Source organism: Oncorhynchus mykiss, chromosome 7, assembly GCF_013265735.2.
Source record: "Oncorhynchus mykiss isolate Arlee chromosome 7, USDA_OmykA_1.1, whole genome shotgun sequence".
Classification (NCBI taxonomy): domain Eukaryota; kingdom Metazoa; phylum Chordata; class Actinopteri; order Salmoniformes; family Salmonidae; genus Oncorhynchus; species Oncorhynchus mykiss.
In genome coordinates, this window is record NC_048571.1 from 30460700 (window position 1) to 30481730 (window position 21031).

The window sequence follows — 21031 nt, forward strand, 5'->3', positions numbered from 1 at the left end:
TCATTCAACTCCCCTTCTGCACCTGCTTCCTGACTCCAAGCGTACATGTTAGTCACTGACACATGGCTTTCCAAGAGCTGTTGAGTGTTCCTGAGTGCTCCATTCTCAGTGCTGACTTAAATCTGAATATTGTAGTCCATCAATAATTCCCAACCAAATTGACTGTGCTTGAGCAATTTTGACAAAAACAATGGATGTACTGTATGCTAAAAGTTATTGGAATCTTATTCAAAATAATTCACAGCTGTAATTCCTGCTAAAGGAGCTTCGACCTGCATGAAATCAAGACATCTTTGCTTTTCAATTGTTATTTATTTAGAAAATGTTATATAATTTTTTTTACACTGAAAATGTGGAGAAAGTTCTATAGATCAGTAGTAAACAAAATCCTACTTAATCGTTTTTTAGATTGAAATTTAAGGCAACAACGTGAACACTGTGCAAAGGATGTGTAGACCTTTACATAGGTACTGTATAGTCCATCACTGTAAACACCTTATTATGTACTCATGTTTCTTGTTTTACACACACACAGTGTATGGTGTGATCTCTGTGTGACACTAAAATTATTTGTCATTGTATCCCAGGATACACAAAAGGATAGTGTCACTACAATATGTTGCTATGGTGACGGTAAACATATCTGTCAGTATAACTTACAGAGACCATAAGGTAAGAAGTCACAGAGACAGACAAGCTTGCCGGCATAGATGGCAGCCCCAAAACAACCTGGATCTGGTAAAGAATTCAACTTTGTGGATCAGGATAAAATCTGGTAAACTCTTCTCTTTAAAAAGTCTATGGGTTCACAACAAAACAAGTGCAATGAAATTTTGAATTGTATTCCTTGTATTTTGCTAACAAATTAGCCTTTCTTTTTTGATATAGCACAAGGTTTGTCACTTTTGTTAAAGAGGATTAGCCACGAGTTTTTGTTTGTTGTGGTAATGGTGGATTGGTAACAGTCGTTCATGGTGGTGGTAGTAGAAGGCTAGTAGTAATAGTAGTTGTAGAATAAGAAGTAAGCCAGCAGTATTAGTAGCCTAGTATTGGGATAACAGGAGTAGTAACCGTGTCTGAAGAGATATAGCTAGGTAGATTACCCCTAAAAAAACCTATACTTTTAATATAGATTGAGGTCAGTAGGGTTCTCTGAGCTATGTTTGGCGTTTGGCGTTTTTATGCAGGCCCAATGTTCTTTCAAAAAGCTTTCTCTGTGTCTTAATTTTCAGGAAAGTTCACGTCAAAATAGAGCTTGAGTCAGCCAAAGCCTGGCCCAATAAATGGGGATTCTTGACCACGTCCTACAAGGTGAGCCAGTGAAACATGATGCGGTATAAACACAGAACAAGAGTTCTACTTCCAATAACTCCCAGGTGGCGGTGTGGTCTAAGGCATCACAGTGCTAGCAGTGCCATGGGGCAGCGCACAATTGGCCCAGTGTCTTCCTGGTTAGGAAGGGTTTGGCCGGCAAGGATATCCTTGTCTCATCGCGCACTTGCGACTCCTGTGTCGGGCCGGACGCAGTGCACGCTGACCAGGTCGCCAGGTGTATGGTGTTTCCTCCGACACATTGGTGAGACTGCTTCCTGATTGGATGTGCATTGTGTAAAGAAGCAGGGCGGCTAGGTTGGGTTGTGTTTCGGAGGACGCGTGGCTCTCGACCTTCGCCTCTCCCGAGTCTGTACGGGAGTTGCAGAGATGAGACAAGACTGTAACTACTACCAATTGGATACCACGAAATTGGGTAGGAAAAAAAGGGGGTAAAAAAATAAAAAATATATATTTCCTGTGAATACAACTACACAACCTTATCAGCTTCCTTTGATTAGCCAGTCAGGGACATACTGAACTGGTCTCCATTTGAATCAAAACAATTCAATTATAGTTATAAGGTCACTCAATCGCATACAATGCATTCGGAAACTATTCAGATGCCTTCACTTTTTACACATTTTGTTACGTTACAGCTTTATTCTAAAATGTATTAAATAAAACATGTTCCTCATCTATCTACACACAATCCCCCATAATGAGAAGGCAAAAACAGATTTTAGAAATGTTTGCAAATTTATTACAAATAAAACAGAAATACATTATTTACATACAGTGGGGCAAAAAAGTATTTAGTCAGCCACCAATTGTGCAAGTTCTCCCACTTAAAAAGATGAGAGAGGCCTGTAATTTTCATTATAGGTACACTTCAACTATGACAGACAAAATTAGAAAAAATAATCCAGAAAATCACATTGTAGGATTCTTAATGAATTTATTTGCACATTTTGGTAGAAAATAAGTATTTGGTCAATAACAAAAGTTTATCTCAATACTTTGTTATATACCCTTTGGCAATGACAGAGGTCAAACATTTTCTGTAAGTCTTCACAAGGTTTTCACACACTATTGCTGGTATTTTGGCCCATTCCTCCATGCAGATCTCCTCTAGAGCAGTGATGTTTTGGGGCTGTTGCTGGGCAACACAGACTTTCAACTCCCTCCAAATATTTTCTATGGGGTTGAGATATGGAGACTGGCTAGGCCACTCCAGGACCTTGAAATGCTTCTTACGAAGCCACTCCTTCGTTGCCCGGGCGGTGTGTTTGGGATCATTGTCATGCTGAAAGACCCAGACATGTTTCATCTTCAATGCCCTTGCTGATGGAAGGAGGTTTTCACTCAAAATCTCACGATACATGGCCCCATTCATTCTTTCCTTTACACGGATCAGTCGTCCTGGTCCCTTTGCAGAAAAACAGCCCCAAACAATCATGTTTCCACCCCCATGCTTCACAGTAGGTATGGTGTTCTTTGGATGCAACTCAGCATTCTTTGTCCTCCAAACACGACGAGTTGAGTTTTTACCAAAAAGTTATATTTTGGTTTCATCTGACCATATGACATTCTCCCAATCTTCTTCTGGATCATCTAAATGCTCTCTAGCAAACTTCAGACGGGCCTGGACATGTACTGGCTTAAGCAGGGGGACACGTCTGGCACTGCCGGATTTGAGTCCCTGGCGGCGTAGTGTGTTACTGATGGTAGGCTTTGTTACTTTGGTCCCAGCTCTCTGCAGGTCATTCACTAGGTCCCCCCGGTGTGGTTCTGGGATTTTTGCTCACCGTTCTTGTGATCATTTTGACCCCACGGGGTGAGATCTTGCGTGGAGCCCCAGATCAAGGGAGATTATCAGTGGTATTGTATGTCTTCCATTTCCTAATAATTGCTCCCACAGTTGATTTCTTCAAACCAAGCTGCTTACCTATTGCAGATTCAGTCTTCACAGCCTGGTGCAGGTCTACAATTTTGTTTCTGGTGTCCTTTGACAGCTCTTTGGTCTTGGCCATAGTGGAGTTTGGAGTGTGTCTATTTGAGGTTGTAGACAGGTGTCTTTTATACTGATAACAAGTTCAAACAAGTGCCATTAATACAGGCAACGAGTGGAGGACAGAGAAGCCTCTTAAAGAAGAAGTTACAGGTCTGTGAGAGCCAGAAATCTTGCTTGTTTGTAAGTGAACAAATACTTTTCCACCATAATATGCAAATAAATTCATTAAAAATCCTACAATGTGATTTTCTGGATTTTTTTTCTCCTTTTGTCTGTCATAGTTTAAGTGTACCTATGATGAAAATTACAGGCCTCTCTCATCTTTTTAAGTGGGAGAACTTGCACAATATGTGGCTGACTAAATACTTTTTTGCCCCACTGTAAGTATTCAGACCCTTTGCTATGAGACTCGAAATTGAGCTCAGGTGCATCCTTTTCCCCTTGATCATCCTTGAGATGTTTCTACAACTTGATTTTAGTCCACCTGTGGTAAATTCAATTGATTGGACATGATTTGGAAAGGCACACACATGTCTATATAAGGTCCCTCAGTTGACAGTGCATGTCAGAGCAAAAACCAAGCCATGAGGTCGAAATAATTGTCCGTAGAGCTCCGAGACAGGAGTGTCGAGGCACAGATCTGGGGAAGTTTATCAAAAATGTCTGCAGCACTGAAGGTCTCCAAGAAGACAGTGGCCACAATTTTTAAATGGAAGAAGTTTGGAATGACCAAGACTTTTCTTAGTGCTGGCCGCCCAGCCAAACTGAGCAATCGAGGGAGAAGGGCCTTGGTCAGAGAGGTGACCAAGAAGCCAATTCTCACTCTGACAGAGCTCCAAAGTTCCTCTGTGGAGATGGGAAAACCTTCCAGAAGGACAACCATTTCTGCAGCACTCCACCAAATCAGACCTTTATGGTAGTGGCCTGACAGAATCCACTCCTCGGTAAAACGAACATGACAGCCCGCTTGGAGTTTGCCAAAAGGTACCTAAAGGACTCTCAGACCACGAGAAGCAAGATTCTCTGGTCTGATGAAACCAAAATTGAACTCTTTGGCCTGAATGCCAAGTCAGGAGGAAACCTGGCACCATCCCTACGGTGAAGCATGATGGTGGCAGCATCATGTTGTGGGGATGTTTTTCAGCAGTCAGGACTGGTAGACTAGTCAGGATCGAAAGATGAACAGAGCAAAGTACAGAGAGATCCTTGATACAAACCTGCTCAAGAGTGCTTGTTACCTCAGAATAGGGCGAAGGTTCACCTTACAACAGGACAAGTCTCTGAATGTCCTTGAGTGGCCCATGCAGAGCCTGGACTTGAATTCGATCGAACATCTCAGGAGACCTGAAAATAGCTGCGGAGCGACGCTCCTCATCCAACCTGACAGCTTGAGAGGATCTGCAGAGAAGAATGGAAGAAACTCCCCGAATACAGGTGTGCCACGTTTGTAGCGTCATACCCAAGCTGACTCGAAGCTGTAATCGCTGCCAAAGGTGCTTCAACAAAGTACTGAGTAAAAGGTTTGAATACTTATGTTAATGTATTATTTGTTTTTTTATTAATATATTTGCAAAAAGGTCTAAAAATCTGTTTGCTTCGTCATTATGGAGTATTGTGTGTAGATTGAGGGGAAAAAACGATGTAATACATTTAGGATAAGGCTGTAATGTAACAAAAAGTGGAAAGTAAAGGGGTCTGAATACTTTCTGAATGCACTGTATCTGAGTTTCTTCAGATGTTCAGATATTCCATGTAATGTTTACAGACGCAGGAGCAGAGCCACAAGCTGAAGGAAGTTGTAAGATTAGAGCTGCCCCAGCATCTTAAAACACGTCCTCCATCCCCACCTGAGAAATACATCCAGGTGAGTCCATACAAACTCTTTTTGGCCCTGGTCAAGTTTGTCCCTGGTCAAAAGTATTGCACTATGTAGTATTGCACCAGTTGTATAACAAACGTGGACAGTAAAGCTAACATTTAAAATGTGCTCTATACGCCAGTATTTTGGATTTGAGATCAAATGTTTCATATGAGGCGACAGAACATAATGTCATCCTTATATATGAAGTTATTTTCATATATGTTTCACTGTTTAGAAATGAAAGTACTTCATGTATCTAGTCCCCGCTTTCGAAAAAGTCATAAGTATTTGGACAAATTCACTTAGTGTATCAAAGTAATCAAAATATTAGTATTTGTTCCAATATTCCTTACGTCAAGCTTGTGACTAAAAACTCGTCTGAGGAAGGTGGCTAAAAGAAGGTGGTGTCACGACTTCCACCGAAGTCGGTCCCTCTCCTTGTTCGGGCGGTGTTCGGCGGTCGATGTCACCAACCTTCTAGCCATCACTGATCCATTTTTCATTGGTTTTGTCTTGTCTTCCTTCCCCCCCCTGTTCCCATCAATTACATGTTGTGTATTTAACCCTCTGTTTCCCCTCATGTCCTTGTCTGAGATATTTATTTATTCCCCCTTTATTTAACCAGGTAGGCTCGTTGAGAACAAGTTCTCATTTACAACTGCGACCTCGCCAAGATAAAGCAAAGCAATTCGACACATACAACAACAGAGTTACACATGGAATAAACAAAACATACAGTCAATAATACAGTAGAACAAAAGAAAACAAAAAGTATTTATACAGTGAGTGCAAATGAGGTAAGTTAAGGAAATAAATAGGCCATGGTGGCAAAGTAATTACAATATAGCAATTAAACACTGGAATGGTAGATCGGCAGAAGATGAATGTGCAGGTAGAGATACTGGGGTGCAAAGGAGCAAAATAAATAAATAAATAAATACCAGTATGGGGATGAGGTAGGTAGGTAGATGGGCTGTTTACAGATAGGCTAAGTACAGGTGCAGTGATCTGTGAACTGCTCTGACACCTTGTGCTTAAAGCTAGTGAGGGAGATGTGAGTCTCCAGCTTCAGAGATTTTTGCAATTCGTTCCAGTCATGGGCAGCAGAGAACTGGAAGGAAAGACGACCAAAGGAGGAATTGGCTTTGGGGGTGACCAGTGAGATATACCTGCTGGAGCACATGCTACGGGTGGGTGCTGCTATGGTGACCAGTGAGCTGAGATAAGGCGGGGCTTTACCTAGCAGAGACTTGTAGATAACCTGTAGCCAGTGGGTTTGGCGACGAATATGAAGCGAGGGCCAACCAACGAGAGCATACAGGTCGCAATGGTGGGTAGTGTATGGGGCTTTGGTGACAAAACAGATGGCACTGTGATAGACTGCATCCAGTTTGTTGAGTAGAGTGTTGGAGGCTATTTTATAGATGACATCACCGAAGTCGAGGATCGGTAGGATGGTCAGTTTTACGAGGGTATGTTTGGCAGCATGAGTGAAGGATGCTTTGTTGCGATATAGGAAGCCGATTCTATATTTAATTTTGTATTGGAGATGCTTAATGTGAGTCTGGAAGGAGAGTTTACAGTCTAACCAGACACCCAGGTATTTGTAGTTGTCCACGTATTCTAAGTCAGAGCCGTCCAGAGTAGTGATGCTGGACGGGCGAGCAGGTGCGGGCAGCGATCGATTGAAAAGCATGCATTTAGTTTTACTTGCGTTTAAGAGCAGTTGGAGGCCACGGAAGGAGAGTTGTATGGAATTGAAGCTCGTCTGGAGGTTAGTTGTGTCCAAGGAGGGGCCAGAAGTATACAGAATGGTGTCGTCTGCGTAGAGGTGGATCAGAGAATCACCAGCAGCAAAAGCAGCATCATTGATGTGTACAGAAAAGAGAGTCGGCCTGAGGATTTAACCCTGTGGCACACCCATAGAGACTGTCAGAGGTCCAGACAACAGGCCTTCCGATTTGACACACTGAACTCTATCAGAGAAGTAGTTAGTAAACCAGGCGAGGCAATCATTTGAGAAACCAAGGCTGTCGAGTCTGCCAATAAGAATGTTGTGATTGACAGAGTCGAAAGCCTTGGCCAGGTCGATGAATACGGCTGCACAGTAATGTCTCTTATCGATGGCGGTTATGATGTCGTTTAGAACCTTGAGCGTGGCTGAGGTGCACCCATGACCAGTTCTGAAACCAGATTGCATAGCGGAGAAGGTATGGTGGGATTTGAAATGGTCAGTAATCTGTTACTTTGACGGACTGGCAGATTGCTTCTCATTGGCAGTGTTGCTAGGTCAAGCTAAAATTTATAGAGATATGACCACTCAAAACCAACCCACAAGGCCTGAAAACTAGCCCCATTTTTTTCAGAAGCAAGAGAGGAGTTTACACATTTATCCAATAGGTGTATCCATAATAACAATCTAAATACTTGTGTTTCACTGCATTTCCCCCTTTTGTTATTGGTTCATCACACCAATTTATTTAATCTGAACTATAGAAGTGATTGATAGTAAATGGTTAAGAGGTATCTTCAGAAAACATTATTGTGAAATAGTGTTAATACAAGTCACATTGCTCTAAAATAATAGTATTCCTTTAATCTGGATTCTAAAAATCTAAAAGCAGTTTGATTTTTGGATAATTGAATTGAATAATAAATGTAAATTAATGTGTAGAGTTAAGTACTCACCAAAACAGTAGTGCTGGTTTGATATTAGCTCCATCTAGAGGATGAGGTGATCCCCATACAAGTTGGTGCTGCTGCTGCCATTCCCCATATGTTGCTCTACAGAGACTAGACGAACAGGCAGCGCTATAATGAGGGATTAGATAAACAGAGGGAATGAGACTTTACAGACATGACTGAAGGAAGTGTGTGTGTGTGTGTGTGTTCTGCTCACCCCCAAAGTGCTGGGTTAGGCCAACCAGGAGCCCCACTACCAGGTTGAAGCCAATTATTGAACTTTAGAGGACACTGAGCAACAGGGTTCCAGCCAGTGAGGGGCCAAAGGAGATACATGCTGGTGATCCACATACAAGTTGGCGCTGCTGCCATTCCCCATCACCACAGGGGGAATGTAGACTCAAAAATAATGCTTGTGAAAGTTACTCACCCTGCTTTTTTCTTGTTTTTTGGTCTGGCCTATGAGGCAGAACAGCAAAGACCGGCCCTGTACCTACAGAATACTTTTCTGTCCTCTCCTGGGATGCCCATATTTTTCCCCATTTACCTGGCATACTGACAGTAGAATCGTATCTAGCCAGTAAACTAGCGTGTCAAAGAGGTTCATTCATATGTTCTCATCTCTGCATGTTACTCCCTCTCTCCTCTGACTTCAACTTTCTGGCCAATGTTAGCTAGCTAGCTAAATACCCAGACATTGTTCAACCCTTTCTCCTGCTTTCTGAAACTGATTTTTTTCTCAGTTTTTCTCCCTTGTTCTATTGGCTGTAATGATTGGTAGGTCAGGATACAAAAAAAATGACGCAAAGAATAATATTCAGGGAGAAGTATGTAGTTAGCTAGCGCTGCTATTCGTTGTTGAATGATGTGCGTGCATGCTGTTCTCCTCTCACTGACATGAGTCAGCTGAACTTGAACTGCCTGCTGCAGCAGAAGCACTCTTTCTCAGCAGTACTACACACACACAACTCCCTTCCAACAACTGTAGTTATTTTATTTAACTAGGCAAGTTAGTTAAGAACAAATTCTTATTTACAATGACGGCCTACACCGGCCAAACCCGGACAATGCTGGGCCAATTGTGCGACACCCATTGGGACTCCCAATCACGGCTGGTTGTGGTACAGCCTGGATTCAAACCAGGGTGTCTATAGTGATGCCTCTAGCACTGAGATGCAGTGCCTTAGACCGCTGCGCCACTCGGGAGCCCCACTGTATGAAGCTCCTTCCCTGCCACCACTCACTCACTCAGCAACAGCAGCCTGCCTCACTGCCTTGACGTCCTTTGGGTGGTAGACTATTCTTGATACACACGGGAAACGGTTGAGCATGAAAAACCCAGCAGCATTGCAGTTCTTGATAAAAAACTGGTGCTCCTGGGAATCCTGAAACCTAACTTCTTCAAGGGCACTTACATATTTCGTCTTGTCAATTCACCCTCTGAATGGCACACATGTAAAATCCATGTTTCAATTGTCTCAAGGCTTAAAAATCCTTCTTTAACCCGTCTTCTCTCCTTCATCTACACGGATTAAAGTGGATTTAATAAGTGATCATAGATTAAGGGAACATAGTTTTCACCTGGATTCACCTGGTCAGTCTGTCATTGTAGTATCTTAGAATGCTTCTTAGATTGATGACACCGGACACGCGAGTACGTTTTAGCACTTATTAACTTTGAATAACATTACTGGAATGTACCTGGCGTTAAACTACCGGACGCTCTCGAGCACGATATATATGGTAGATATTTAAACGGCTACGGATTGGGGAAAGCAAACCCCGTATTAATCAATACTTCCATCTATTGGTAATCATTATACTTAACATATTTAATTGTTTTTATTTTTTTTTATTTCACCTTTATTTAACCAGGTAAGCTAGTTGAGAACAAGTTCTCATTTACAACTGTGACCTGGCCAAGATAAAGCAAAGCAGTGTGACAAACAACAACAGAGTTACATATGGAATAAACAAGCGTACAGTCAACACAATAGAAAAAAAAGAAAATCTATATACAGTGTGTGCAAATGGCGTGAGGAGGTATGGCAATAAATAGGCCAGAGTAGCGAAGTAATTACAATTTAGAAAATTAACACTGGAGTGATAGATGAGCAGTTGGGGATGTGCAAGTAGAGATACTGGTGTGTAAAAGAGCAGAAAAGTGAATAAAAACATTATGGGGATGAGGTAGATTGGGTGGGTGGGCTATTTACAGATGGGCTATGATCAGCTGCAGCGATTGGTTAGCTGCTCAGATAGCTGATGTTTAAAGTTAGTGAGGGAAATATAAGTCTCCAGCTTCAGCGATTTTTGCAATACGTTCCAGTCATTGGCAGCAGAGAACTGGAAGGAAAGGTGGCCAAAGGAGGTGTTGGCTTTGGGGATGACCAGTGAGATCTACCTGCTGGAGCGTGTGCTACGGGTGAGTGTTGTTATCGTGACTTATAGATGACCTGGAGCCAGTGGGTCTGGCGACGAATATGTAGCGAGGGCCAGACGACTAGAGCATACAGGTCGCAGTGGTGGGTGGTATAAGGGGCTTTGGTGACAAAACGGATGGCACTGTGATAGACTGCATCCAGTTTGCTGAGTAGAGTATTGGAAGATATTTTGTAAATGGCATCGCCGAAGTCGAGGATCGGTAGGATAGTCAGTTTTACGAGGGTATGTTTGGCGGCGTGAGTGAAGGAGGCTTTGTTGCGAAATAGGAAGCCGATTCTAGATTTAATTTTGGATTGGAGATGTTTAATATGAGTCTGGAAGGAGAGTTTACAGTCTAGCCAGACACCTAGGTATTGGTAGCTGTCCATATGTTGGAATTTAGTATTTTATTAGGATCCACATTGGCTGTTGCAAAAGCAGCAGCTACTCTTCCTGGGGTCCAAACACAATAATAATACAGAATGGCATAATACAGAACATCATTAGACAAGGAGAGCTCAAGGACAGAACTACATACTACAGCATACACACAAACTATCTAGGTCAAATAAAGGAGAGGCGTTGTGCCGGGCAGGTGTTGCTTTATCTGTTTTTTGAAACCAGGTTTGCTGTTTATTTGAACAATATGAGATGGAAGGAAGTGCCGCTCTGTTCTGGGCCAGCTGCAGCTTAACTAGGTCTTTCTTGCAGCACTGGACCACACGACTGGACAATAATCAAGATTAGACTCAATTAGAACCTGCAACTTGCTTTTTGGAGTGTAGTGTCAAAAAAGCAGAGCATCTCTTTATTACGGCATAAATATACCAGATGACTATATCCCCCCCTTTAAGGCTCATAACCAAACTTAATTCCTTTCTGAGCTAGGCTGCCAACTAAACATTTATGATTTTCTCATAACAATCACATCTTTTTATTTATTTTTACGACCTCTGGGAACATGATCTCCCTTAGGATCTGAAATAGTCTGAAGGACGTGTCTCTCTAATAGAGCGTCTCAGAGGTGGAGTAGGCGGTGCCACCATGACGGTGAAACAAAGTCATTTTGTGGCAACTTCACAGGAGGTCGTCCCGTACTGGTGGTCAATTGAGCCTTGTTGGTCTCAGGTTGTTGGTCCAACTGCAACTCTGGGGAACGTTCTAATGTCCTGTCCTGCTCGTTTAAGCATTGATCCATGTCCACGGATGGAACTGGAATTCGATTTCGGATCTGATCCATGTCTTCTTAGTCTTTGTCCACTTCCGATGATCACAGTATTTGATACTGGTCCTGAACAATCCTCAATTGTAGCTGGCATCCATTTGTGACCAAACCCATAGTTTCTTGTGCAGACATCGTCTCCAGGTGAGAAACTTCTTAGTTTGGCTCTGTTGTCATGATTACGTTTTTGATTCCATTGCTTTTTTTGTATTTTCATTTTCAAGTCTGGCCCGATGAGATCCAAGTTTGACCTTAACCTCCTTGACATCAGCATTTCTTCAGGTGACAATCAAATTGTAGCTTGACGAGTGATCCTGTAGCTAAACAAGAATCTTGACACCTTTGCATCTTCCTCATCCAAGGTCAGAACTGCACGTTCTGCTAATCCATTTGAAGATGGGTGAAAAGGGGCAAACATTACATGCTGAATTATATTTTGTTTCATGAAACTTGTGAATTATGTTCTTGTAAAACAAGTAGCATTGCCGCCAACCAACATTTTAGGCAATCCCATGGCACTGAAACTTTGTCTCAACTTCTCAATCGTAGCGTTCTATGTTGTCGTGTTCATGGGGTAAACATCCATCCATTTTGAATCAGAATCAATCAGCACGAGGAACATTTGCCCTAGGACGGGTCCAGCGTAGTCCACATGTAGTCGTGTCCATATTTTTTCCAGCCATCCCATGGATGTAATGGTGCGGTGACTTCCTGTTACTCTGACAATCTGCACACCGGCTAACCTAATTTTCCACATCCTGGTCCGTCTTTGGCCACCAGACGTATGACCTCGCTAGGCCTTTCATTCTCGACATACCTGGATGCGACAACTGCAGTAGTTGCCTTTGTGGTGGGATAATTACTCTTGAGCCCCACAGAACACACTCATCTTGAACCTGGCTTGTAGATTATTCTGTAATTGTAGGCCAGAGACACACAGCCTGTTGAACTCTTGGAGAGACCATTTGTGGTACTGGCTTTTGGTACTGGCTTTTGTTCATGGAACAGATAGATCAGAGGCTTATCGTCGGTCACAATAGTGAATGTTTTCCCGTATAAGTACTTGTGGAATCTTTGTCTTCCGAATATGACAGCCAGTCCTTTCTTGTCCAGCTGGGAGTACTTTTTCTCCACTGACGACAATGTTCTGTACATGAACCCGATAGGTTCCTCTGCACCATTCTCCTTCCGATGTGATACCCGCCCCCACACCATACGATGAGGTGTCACACAATAAGATGAGGTCTCCAGGCCACATCCTTCCTTATTAACAGTTGATGCATTGGAGCTAAGAGGGCATAGAGGTTAGGGAGGAAGCAATTGTAATAGTTCAGTAAGCCTAGATAGGCTTTCAGCTCTGTAATGCTTGTCAGAGCTGGAGCTTCCACAACAGCCCTCACTTTAGCTTTGACAGCGTGTAACCCCATCCACCTTGTGACCCAGGTACTGCACTTCATCAGCTAACAGTGTACACTTGCACCTCTTCGGCCGGAGACCGGCCTCTTCCATCCTCCTCAAAACTTCACCCAAGTTTCTGAGATGCTCCTCCTTCGTGACTCCCGTGACCAGAATGTAGTTGAGGTAAACCGCTACCTTGGCTATCGCCTGCAGAACTCCATCCATGCTTCTTTGGAAGATAGCTGGTGCGTAAAACACCCTGAAAGGTAAGCGTTTATAGGTAATCATCCCTATGTGGGTGTTTATGGTCATGTACTTCTGTGAAGCTTCATCTATTTGCACTTGATGAAACCAGTGATGAAACTCCATTTACAGTCAGCTTGTAGTCACCACATAATCTGATGGAACCATCTGGTTTGAGTATGGGAACAACTGGTGCTGCCCACTCAGAGAATTTGACAGGAATAATGATATGCTCTGTCAATTTCGACATCCACTTTAGGCATCATAGCATATCAACTGATCTTGGCCTATAGAATCTGGGAGTAGCATCTGCAGAAACATGAATGGTAGCGTGGACCCAATTTAATGTCCCTATCTCTTCTTTGAAAACATGCTCATGCTTTGAAAGCACCTGCTGCAGTGTCAATGTCTCTGTAGTGATATGTTTGATTTCATCCCAGTTCAAGATGGTATCGACAGATAGGGCAGCTCTGCGTCTAGCTTCGAAGCAACTTTGCAGTATTTTGTTTTTTTGTTTGTTATTCAAGCATTTCGCTACACCCGCAATAACATCTGCTAAACATGTGTATGTAACAAATAAAATATTATTTTATGTCCTCCAACCACCCTCTCCCTAGTAAGCTGGGAACCGTACCTTCCACTAATAAGCGAGGCAGACTTTTCTTTTGTCCTTGATATTCCACTTGAACGTCAGCAACTCCAATCAGTGATTTTCATCCCTGTGTACGTTTTGAGTTGATGGGGGGTGTCCCTCAGTTTAGGCACTTCACCTTTTTCAATTTCTCATTGAATTGGGAACTGTTCAGTGTGACACTACACACAGGATGTAGCGTCTTAGCTCTTATTACTTGTTTATATAATAAGAAAGACTGAATACAATAAACTGAACCGGAGTTTCACATTTACTAAAACGAGTTAGTACCAGAATAACATAGAACAACACTGCGCATGAGCAAGGGTGCTCCATTCTTAAAGGGGACATCAGTAATTAACAGAACATAACACTCCTTCTCTTATACATTCAGAGTTACTTTTACCAAACCACAACTGAAACATTTCCCAGAACTTGTTGTAGTTATTTTGCATCTTTTAATTTGAACTTGAACAGTTTGTTTTTGTTTGTTTGTTTATAAGTCCAGTCTGTCTGGTGGACGGTGCCTTCGTTCTGGGTAGCGCCTTGGATTGTCAGGAGGCTCCTGAACATCCTCAGTGTGTGCTTGCTCCATTATAGCTTCTGCTATAGCAGCAACACGTTCCCTTTTTTTCAGCCTAGGGTCTCTTTACTGCCCCACTGACCTCTACAGTTCCCTGTGTGTCACTCTCAGGAGCTCTCTGTGCCTGTTCTCTCTCGATTGTTGTGCTGTTTTCCAGGGAATGCATTTGGTTAATATGACGCTGCCACATTATGTCTGGGCCCCGTTTGTGTATGTACGGTCCCTCTTGTCCACTTCCCTCCCCTTCTGTAGTCTTGCAACATCACTTCCTGTTCTGTTTGGAGATGGCGCTCCTGGCCACCGGAGAGCATCTTGGCTTGTTTGTTCAGCACGTCATTACGCCTGTTTGGCTTCATGATGTCCACCTGAGTGCGGCTGGGCTTTCATTTGTAGTGGCATGTGGGGTGTTTCGGTAGGAGGCCATGAACTTGGCCAGTTTTGTTTGCAAAGTCCATTCGTCTCGTTATGCTTCACGGAGTCCTTGCTTTAAGGTTTGCACAAAGTGTTCTGCCAGCCCATTGGTGGCAGGGTGGTGCGGAGCTGAGGTTGAATGTTTGATTCCATTTACTGACATGAATCTTGTAAACTCGTCACTTACAAAAGCTTGTGCATTGTCACTTACCAGCTGCAGCGGCAATCCGAAGCGTGCAAACGTTGTTCTGAAACACTCTATCGTCTGAGCTGAGGTGGAGGACTCAGTGCAAAACACCTCTGGCCATTTGGAATGGGCATCAACTATAACCAGCAACATATGCTTTTCAAAGGGACCAGCGTAGTCCACATGAATTCTCTGCCATGGCTCTGTGGGCCATTCCCATGGGTGGACTGGGACAGGAGCAGGCATTTGAAGTGTTTCCAAACATCCCCTACAGTTCTTCACCATTTTTTCTATCTGTTGATCCAGACCGGGCCACCAGAAGTGGCTCCTTGCGAGCAGCTTCATTTTGACAATTCCAACATGACCTTCATGTAGTTGCTGCAAAACCCGAAGTTGGCATTTCTGGGGTATCATGAATCTCATTCCCCACATCAAACATCCTTGGTACATTGTAATTTCGTTTCTCCGCTGTAAATACGGAGTCAGCTCCTTTCTGCCAGTAGCTGTCCATCCTGACATGGTGTAGGTGTATACTTTTGACAAGGTAACATCTACTTCTACATCTACACATTTACTTGTCTCCTGTTTGATAACTGTGCTTGTGACCGGTAGTGCCTCGAGCTGAGTGGCATGGAAAATGTCCACTGCATCCATACTCCTTTGTCTTTCTCTTGTACACGGCAGTCTGGATAATCCATCTGCATGTGTGGAGGGACGAGGGCTTAAACTCAATGTCATACATATGACTGGCAAGGAACAAGGCGTATCGCTGTAACCTGGCCGCTGTCATTGCCGGAATGCCTTTCTTTGGACTGAAAATGGAAAGCAACGGCTGGTGATCCGTAACCAGTGTGAAACGCTTGCCATATAGGTATGCGTGGAATTTCTTGATGCCCCACACTAGCGCCAGTGCTTCTTTGTCGATTTGTGAGTCGTTTTTCTCTGGATTATTCAATGTTCGTGACGCAAATGCAACTGGCCTCTCTGACCTATCTTTCAGTGTGTGTGAAAGGACAGCCCCTAAGCCATAAGGGGACGCATCACAAGCCAACTTCACTGGCAGTTTAGAGTCGTGGTGCATCAGGACCTGTTCAGATGTGATGAGCCATCTTACCTCAAGAAACACATATTCACACCGTTCTGTCCCCCGCCATGTCCTATTCTTTTCCAGGAGCTGATTTCGAGTCTGGATTACTGCTGAAAGGTTTGGGAGGAATCATTTGTAGTAATTGATCAGTCCCGTAAAATATTTCACTTCTGTGATATTTTGTGGTTGTGGTGCTGCACCACTGCATCGATTTTGTCCTGTGTTTTGTGAAATCCATTTCGGTCAATTTCATGTCCACAGAAGACAGTCTTGTCTTTGAAGAACTCACACAATCTGTAAGTTTGCCTGTAGACCATGCTCTTTCAGTCTTTTCAGGACCTCTTCCAGGTAAGCCAGGTGTTCTTTGTCGGTGCATGCTGTTATGATCATGTCCTCCAGGATACACTGGGTTCCTGGGATTCCTTGCAAAATCTGGTCAATAGTTTGTTGCCAAATGGCTGGGGCTGATGCAATACCAAAAACCAGGTGGTTATACCTGTATAGACCTTTGTGTGTTTATTGTCAGGTACTGTTTGGAGCTCTCTTCAACCGGTAGCTGCAGGTATGCCTGTTTCAGATCGATTTTACTGAAGTGTTTCCCACCAGCTGGTGCAGCAAAGATGTCATCCAGACGTGGTAGGGGGTATTGGTCCACATGAAACATTTAATTCACAGTTACCTTGAAGTCCCCACACCTTCTAACAGACCCATCTTTCTTTACAATAGTAACTATGGGTGTGGCCCATTCGCTTCTGTCCACTTTCATCAGGATCCCTGTATCCTGCAAGAGATTGATTTCCGCTTCCACCTTTGGTCTCAGGGAGTATGGAACAGATCTGGCTTTGCAAAATTTTGGGGTTGCGTCAACTCTCAGTACAAGTTTTGCTGTGAAGCCTTTTACTGTTCCCATCTGATCACTGAAAACTGTGTTGTATTTCTTCAGCAAGTGTTCCAGTGTTTGTTCTGTGCCTTTCCCTTTGGACTGGAACGTGTGGAGCATTTTCAAATCACACCAGTTCAGCATTATTTTTGAAAGCCATTCCCTGCCAAATAATGTGGGGGCAGTTCCAGGCTGGTACCGGAGTCTATAAATAATTTACAAAAGGCATTGTCATGTGTGCACTCATATGCAGAGATGGTGTTCATTATTGGTTTGTAACACAGGGAAAGGCACATTAGATTGATATAATGGTAATTTTCAGCCTCTTCTGACCATGACTTGTTTCAATTCGGCCCCGTCAGATCCCTATTTTCCCGATGCTAGCCATTCTCTTTACCTTCGGCTCCTCGGGTCTATTGTTGCCAAAGCCATTTTCTGATTCTCTCTCCCCTCACACAGTCAATCATTTTCCCTACCCGTATCCAGGGAATCAATCCTTCAGAACCTTCCACAGCTCACTTGAGTCTCACATCCAGCGTTGCACGCCAAACACTCACGCCAAACACTCCGTTGAATTTGTGGCAAACAAATCCAACGCAGTCATCCATTGTCATCCTCGTCGCCAAATACTGTATGTAGTATTTTAGGATGCTTCTTAGATTGATGACATCGGACACGCAAGTACGTTTTAGTATTAATTGTTTAATTTAATCACTTTTAAAAATCTTTGTATATACAGTACCAGTCAAAAATGTTGGACACACCTACTCATTCAAGGGTTTTTCTTTATTTAAAAAAAAACTATTTTCTACACTGTACAATAATAGTGAAGACATCAAAACGATGAAATAACACATGGAATCATGTAGTAACCAAAGACGTTTTAGACAAATCTTTATTTAATATTTTAGATTCTTCAAAGTAGCCACCCTTTGCCTTGATGACAGCTTTGCACACTCTTGGCATTCTCTCAACCATCTTCACCTGGAATGCTTTTCTAACAGTCTTCAAAGAGTTGCCACATATGCTGAGCACTTGTTGCCTGCTTTTCCTTCACTCTGCAGTCCAACTCAACCCAAACCATCTCAATTGGGTTGGGGTCGGGTGATAGTAGAGGCCAGGTTTTCTGAAACAGCACTCCATCACTCTCCTTCTTGGTCAATTAGCCCTTACACAGCCTGGAAGTGTGTTTTGGGGTCATTGTCCTGTTGTAAAACAAATGATAGTCCCACTAAGCGCAAAACAGATGGGATGGCGTATCGCTGCAGAATGTTGTGGTAGCCATGCTGGTTAGGTGTGCCTTGAATTCTAAATAAATCAGACAGTGTCACCAGCAAAGCACCATCACACCACCTCCTCCATGCTTCACGGTGGGAACCACGCATGCAGAGATCATCCGTTCACCTACTCTGCATCTCACAAAGACATAGCGGATGGAACCAAAAATCTCAAAGTTGACTCATCAGACCAAAGGCCAGATTTTCACTGGTCTAATGTCCATTCCTAATTTTTCTTGGCCCAAGCAAGTCTCTTCTTATTTTTGTCCTTCAGTAGTGGTTTCTTTGCACCAATTCAACTATGAAGGCCGGATTCACGCAGTCTCCTCTGAACAGTTGATGTTGAGATGTGTCTGTTACTTGAACTCTGTGAAGCATTTATTTGGGCTGCAATCTGAGGTGCAGTTAACTAATGAACTTATGCTCTGCGGCAGAGGTAACTCTGGGTCTTACTTTCCTGTGGCAGTCCTCGTGAGAGCCAGTTTCATCATAGCTCTTGATGGTTTTTGCGACTGCACTTGATGAAACTTTCAAAGTTCTTGAAATGTTTTCGGATTGACTAAGTAATGATGGACTGTCGTTTCTCTTTGCTTATTTGAGCTGTTCAATAAACCAAATAGGGCTATCCTCTGCATACCACCCCTACCTTGTCACAACACAGCTGATTGGCTCAAACGCGTTAAGAAAGAAATTCCACAAATTACATTTATGAAGGTCTGCCTCCAGTCACCTGGAAATGCCTTCCAGGTGACTACCTCATGACGCTGGTTGAGAGATTGCCAAGAGTGTGCAAAGCTGTCATCAAAGCAAAGGGTGGCTAAAAATGTCAAATATATTTTGATTTGTTTTAACACTTTTTTTTGGGCTACTACATGATTCCTTATGTGTTATTTCATTGTTTTGATGTCTTCACTATTATTCTACAATGTAGAAAATAGTAAAAATAAAGAATCCCTGGCATGAGTAGGTGTGTCCAAACTTTTGACTGGTACTGTAGTCGTTAAGTATGTAGTATACAGTAGATTAGTATGGGTATTCAAACACAGCTACTATGTTTAACTCCGTTGTACCAATTAATTGTTCATCTGAATCTCTGCTAATGCATTCACAGACCCTTTCATTTTTTTCAGTTTCCTGTTGTGACCGTATTTTGCTTTCGTGATAAATTTCATTTTCAAAATGGCAGTCCTCTCCTCTGTCACACCTGTTGCATTTTTCAGCCACACAGGTGCGCGCTGTAACTTATGCAGGGAAGTTTGTGATAGGTCTGTATATTTATTTTACTTTGCAACTCAATTGCATCTTTGGTCGTGATTTCCATAGCTACAGCAATTTGAACAGCCTTTGCAAAAGTTAGATCTGATTCTGTGAGCAAACATTTAAAACTCAACAACACTGGTACTCTCTTGTTATCAGCAATGGGCGGTAGCGTAGCCTAGTGGTTAGAGTGTTGGAGTAGTAACTGAAATGTTGCAAGATCGAATCCCTGAGCTGACAAGGTACAAAATCTGTCATTCTGCCCCTGAACAAGGCAGTTAACCCACCATTTCAAAGCTGTCATTGAAAATAAGAATTTGTTCTTAATTAACTGACTTGCCTAGTAAAGGTCAAATAAAATGACTTTTGCAATGAAGTCCTGTTCCAGTCGTTCAATGTAAGTTGCCCAGTTCTACTTCATAACTTTCAGTATGGTTGAAAGTATGGATTATATCCCTCGCTCTCTGCTCAGGTCGAGTAATAATAACAACAAAGTCATGTCGGTGACGTCACATTGTGGGAGGACATGCCCCACAGTTCATATAAAACAGTGCGTAGGTCTCTTATTTGTTCTCGCAAAGTTAACTTAGCCATATTGCACAAGGTGACTGCTCCGCTAGTCCCGTTTTTCAGATTGCATCTTCCCAGGTCCTGGTAGGGTAAGCTAAACTCAGTAGTTGTGTGTACTGTCAGACTGACAGTGTGTAATGTCAGTCTGTCACCAACAGTCAGAGCGTGAAATTCGCCATCCAAGGCTGTGTGACGGCTCTCCCTTACCTACCTTTCCCTTTTATCGGAAGATATCGGGGCTTCATTGTCTTATGCTGATTTAGCCCACCAGCTAGTGTGTGTGTTGGCCACCATACTCCGGTGCTAACCTTGTCAAGATATTCTCCACTGCTGTGCTCGTTATCGAGGCCGCAGGGCACTAGTCATCCTTCAACTATTTAAAACTCGAACGAGTCACTTCCCTAGAATCAGATCTAGGAAAATTGTTAGCCTAGCCAGCTAATGTTATATGACGTGAGATTTGGATTGCCTCCCCTAGGCATCCCTCTCCTCTGGTATTACTAGCATGCTACAAGCTAGCTAGCCAGTTTACTAACTCAACCTAGCTGCCACTGTGTGTCATCAGCTAGTTTACCAACTCCATATAGCTGCCACTGTGTGTTGTCAGCTTGGCTTACCAAACGGCAGCCATTTTTGCGTGTTTTCACATAAATAAGCCTACGTTTAAATATGTTATCTCCTACTCCAGCCCAGAGTAGGAGGTAACATTTTTTTGGTGCAGTACAGCTCCCACCAGGTTATTGTAGCTCTCTACCCTTACTTTGTATTATGGTAGCTGTTGTATACAGTCTTAGGTTACTATTATATTAGTTCATTTGATGAATCCGTGTATTGCATAAGATATATTTTATCATTTATTTTCTGCACATTCTGAACTGAGAGAACACCGCATCACCATTATAGTGGGCATACATGGCTGCTCCACCTGTGGAGCTGAACTACAAGTAGAAGATGGTCATGACCTGTGCCAAGCCAGCTTAGGCTTTGGCCACC

General features: G+C 43.0%; 1 protein-coding gene across 1 annotated transcript in view; it reads left to right on the forward strand.

Annotated features, from left to right (window-relative positions):
• The first annotated feature begins 659 nt into the window (after positions 1 to 659).
• Positions 660 to 21031, forward strand: part of LOC110527642 (uncharacterized protein C20orf85-like) — a 38201-nt gene continuing 17829 nt past the window's right edge. Inside the window, exons 1-3 of the mRNA XM_021609050.2 lie at positions 660 to 775; positions 1233 to 1311; positions 5091 to 5189. Of these exons, the coding sequence (XP_021464725.1) occupies positions 711 to 775; positions 1233 to 1311; positions 5091 to 5189 (243 nt within the window). The 5' untranslated portion in view covers positions 660 to 710. The remainder of the gene's footprint in view (positions 776 to 1232; positions 1312 to 5090; positions 5190 to 21031) is intronic.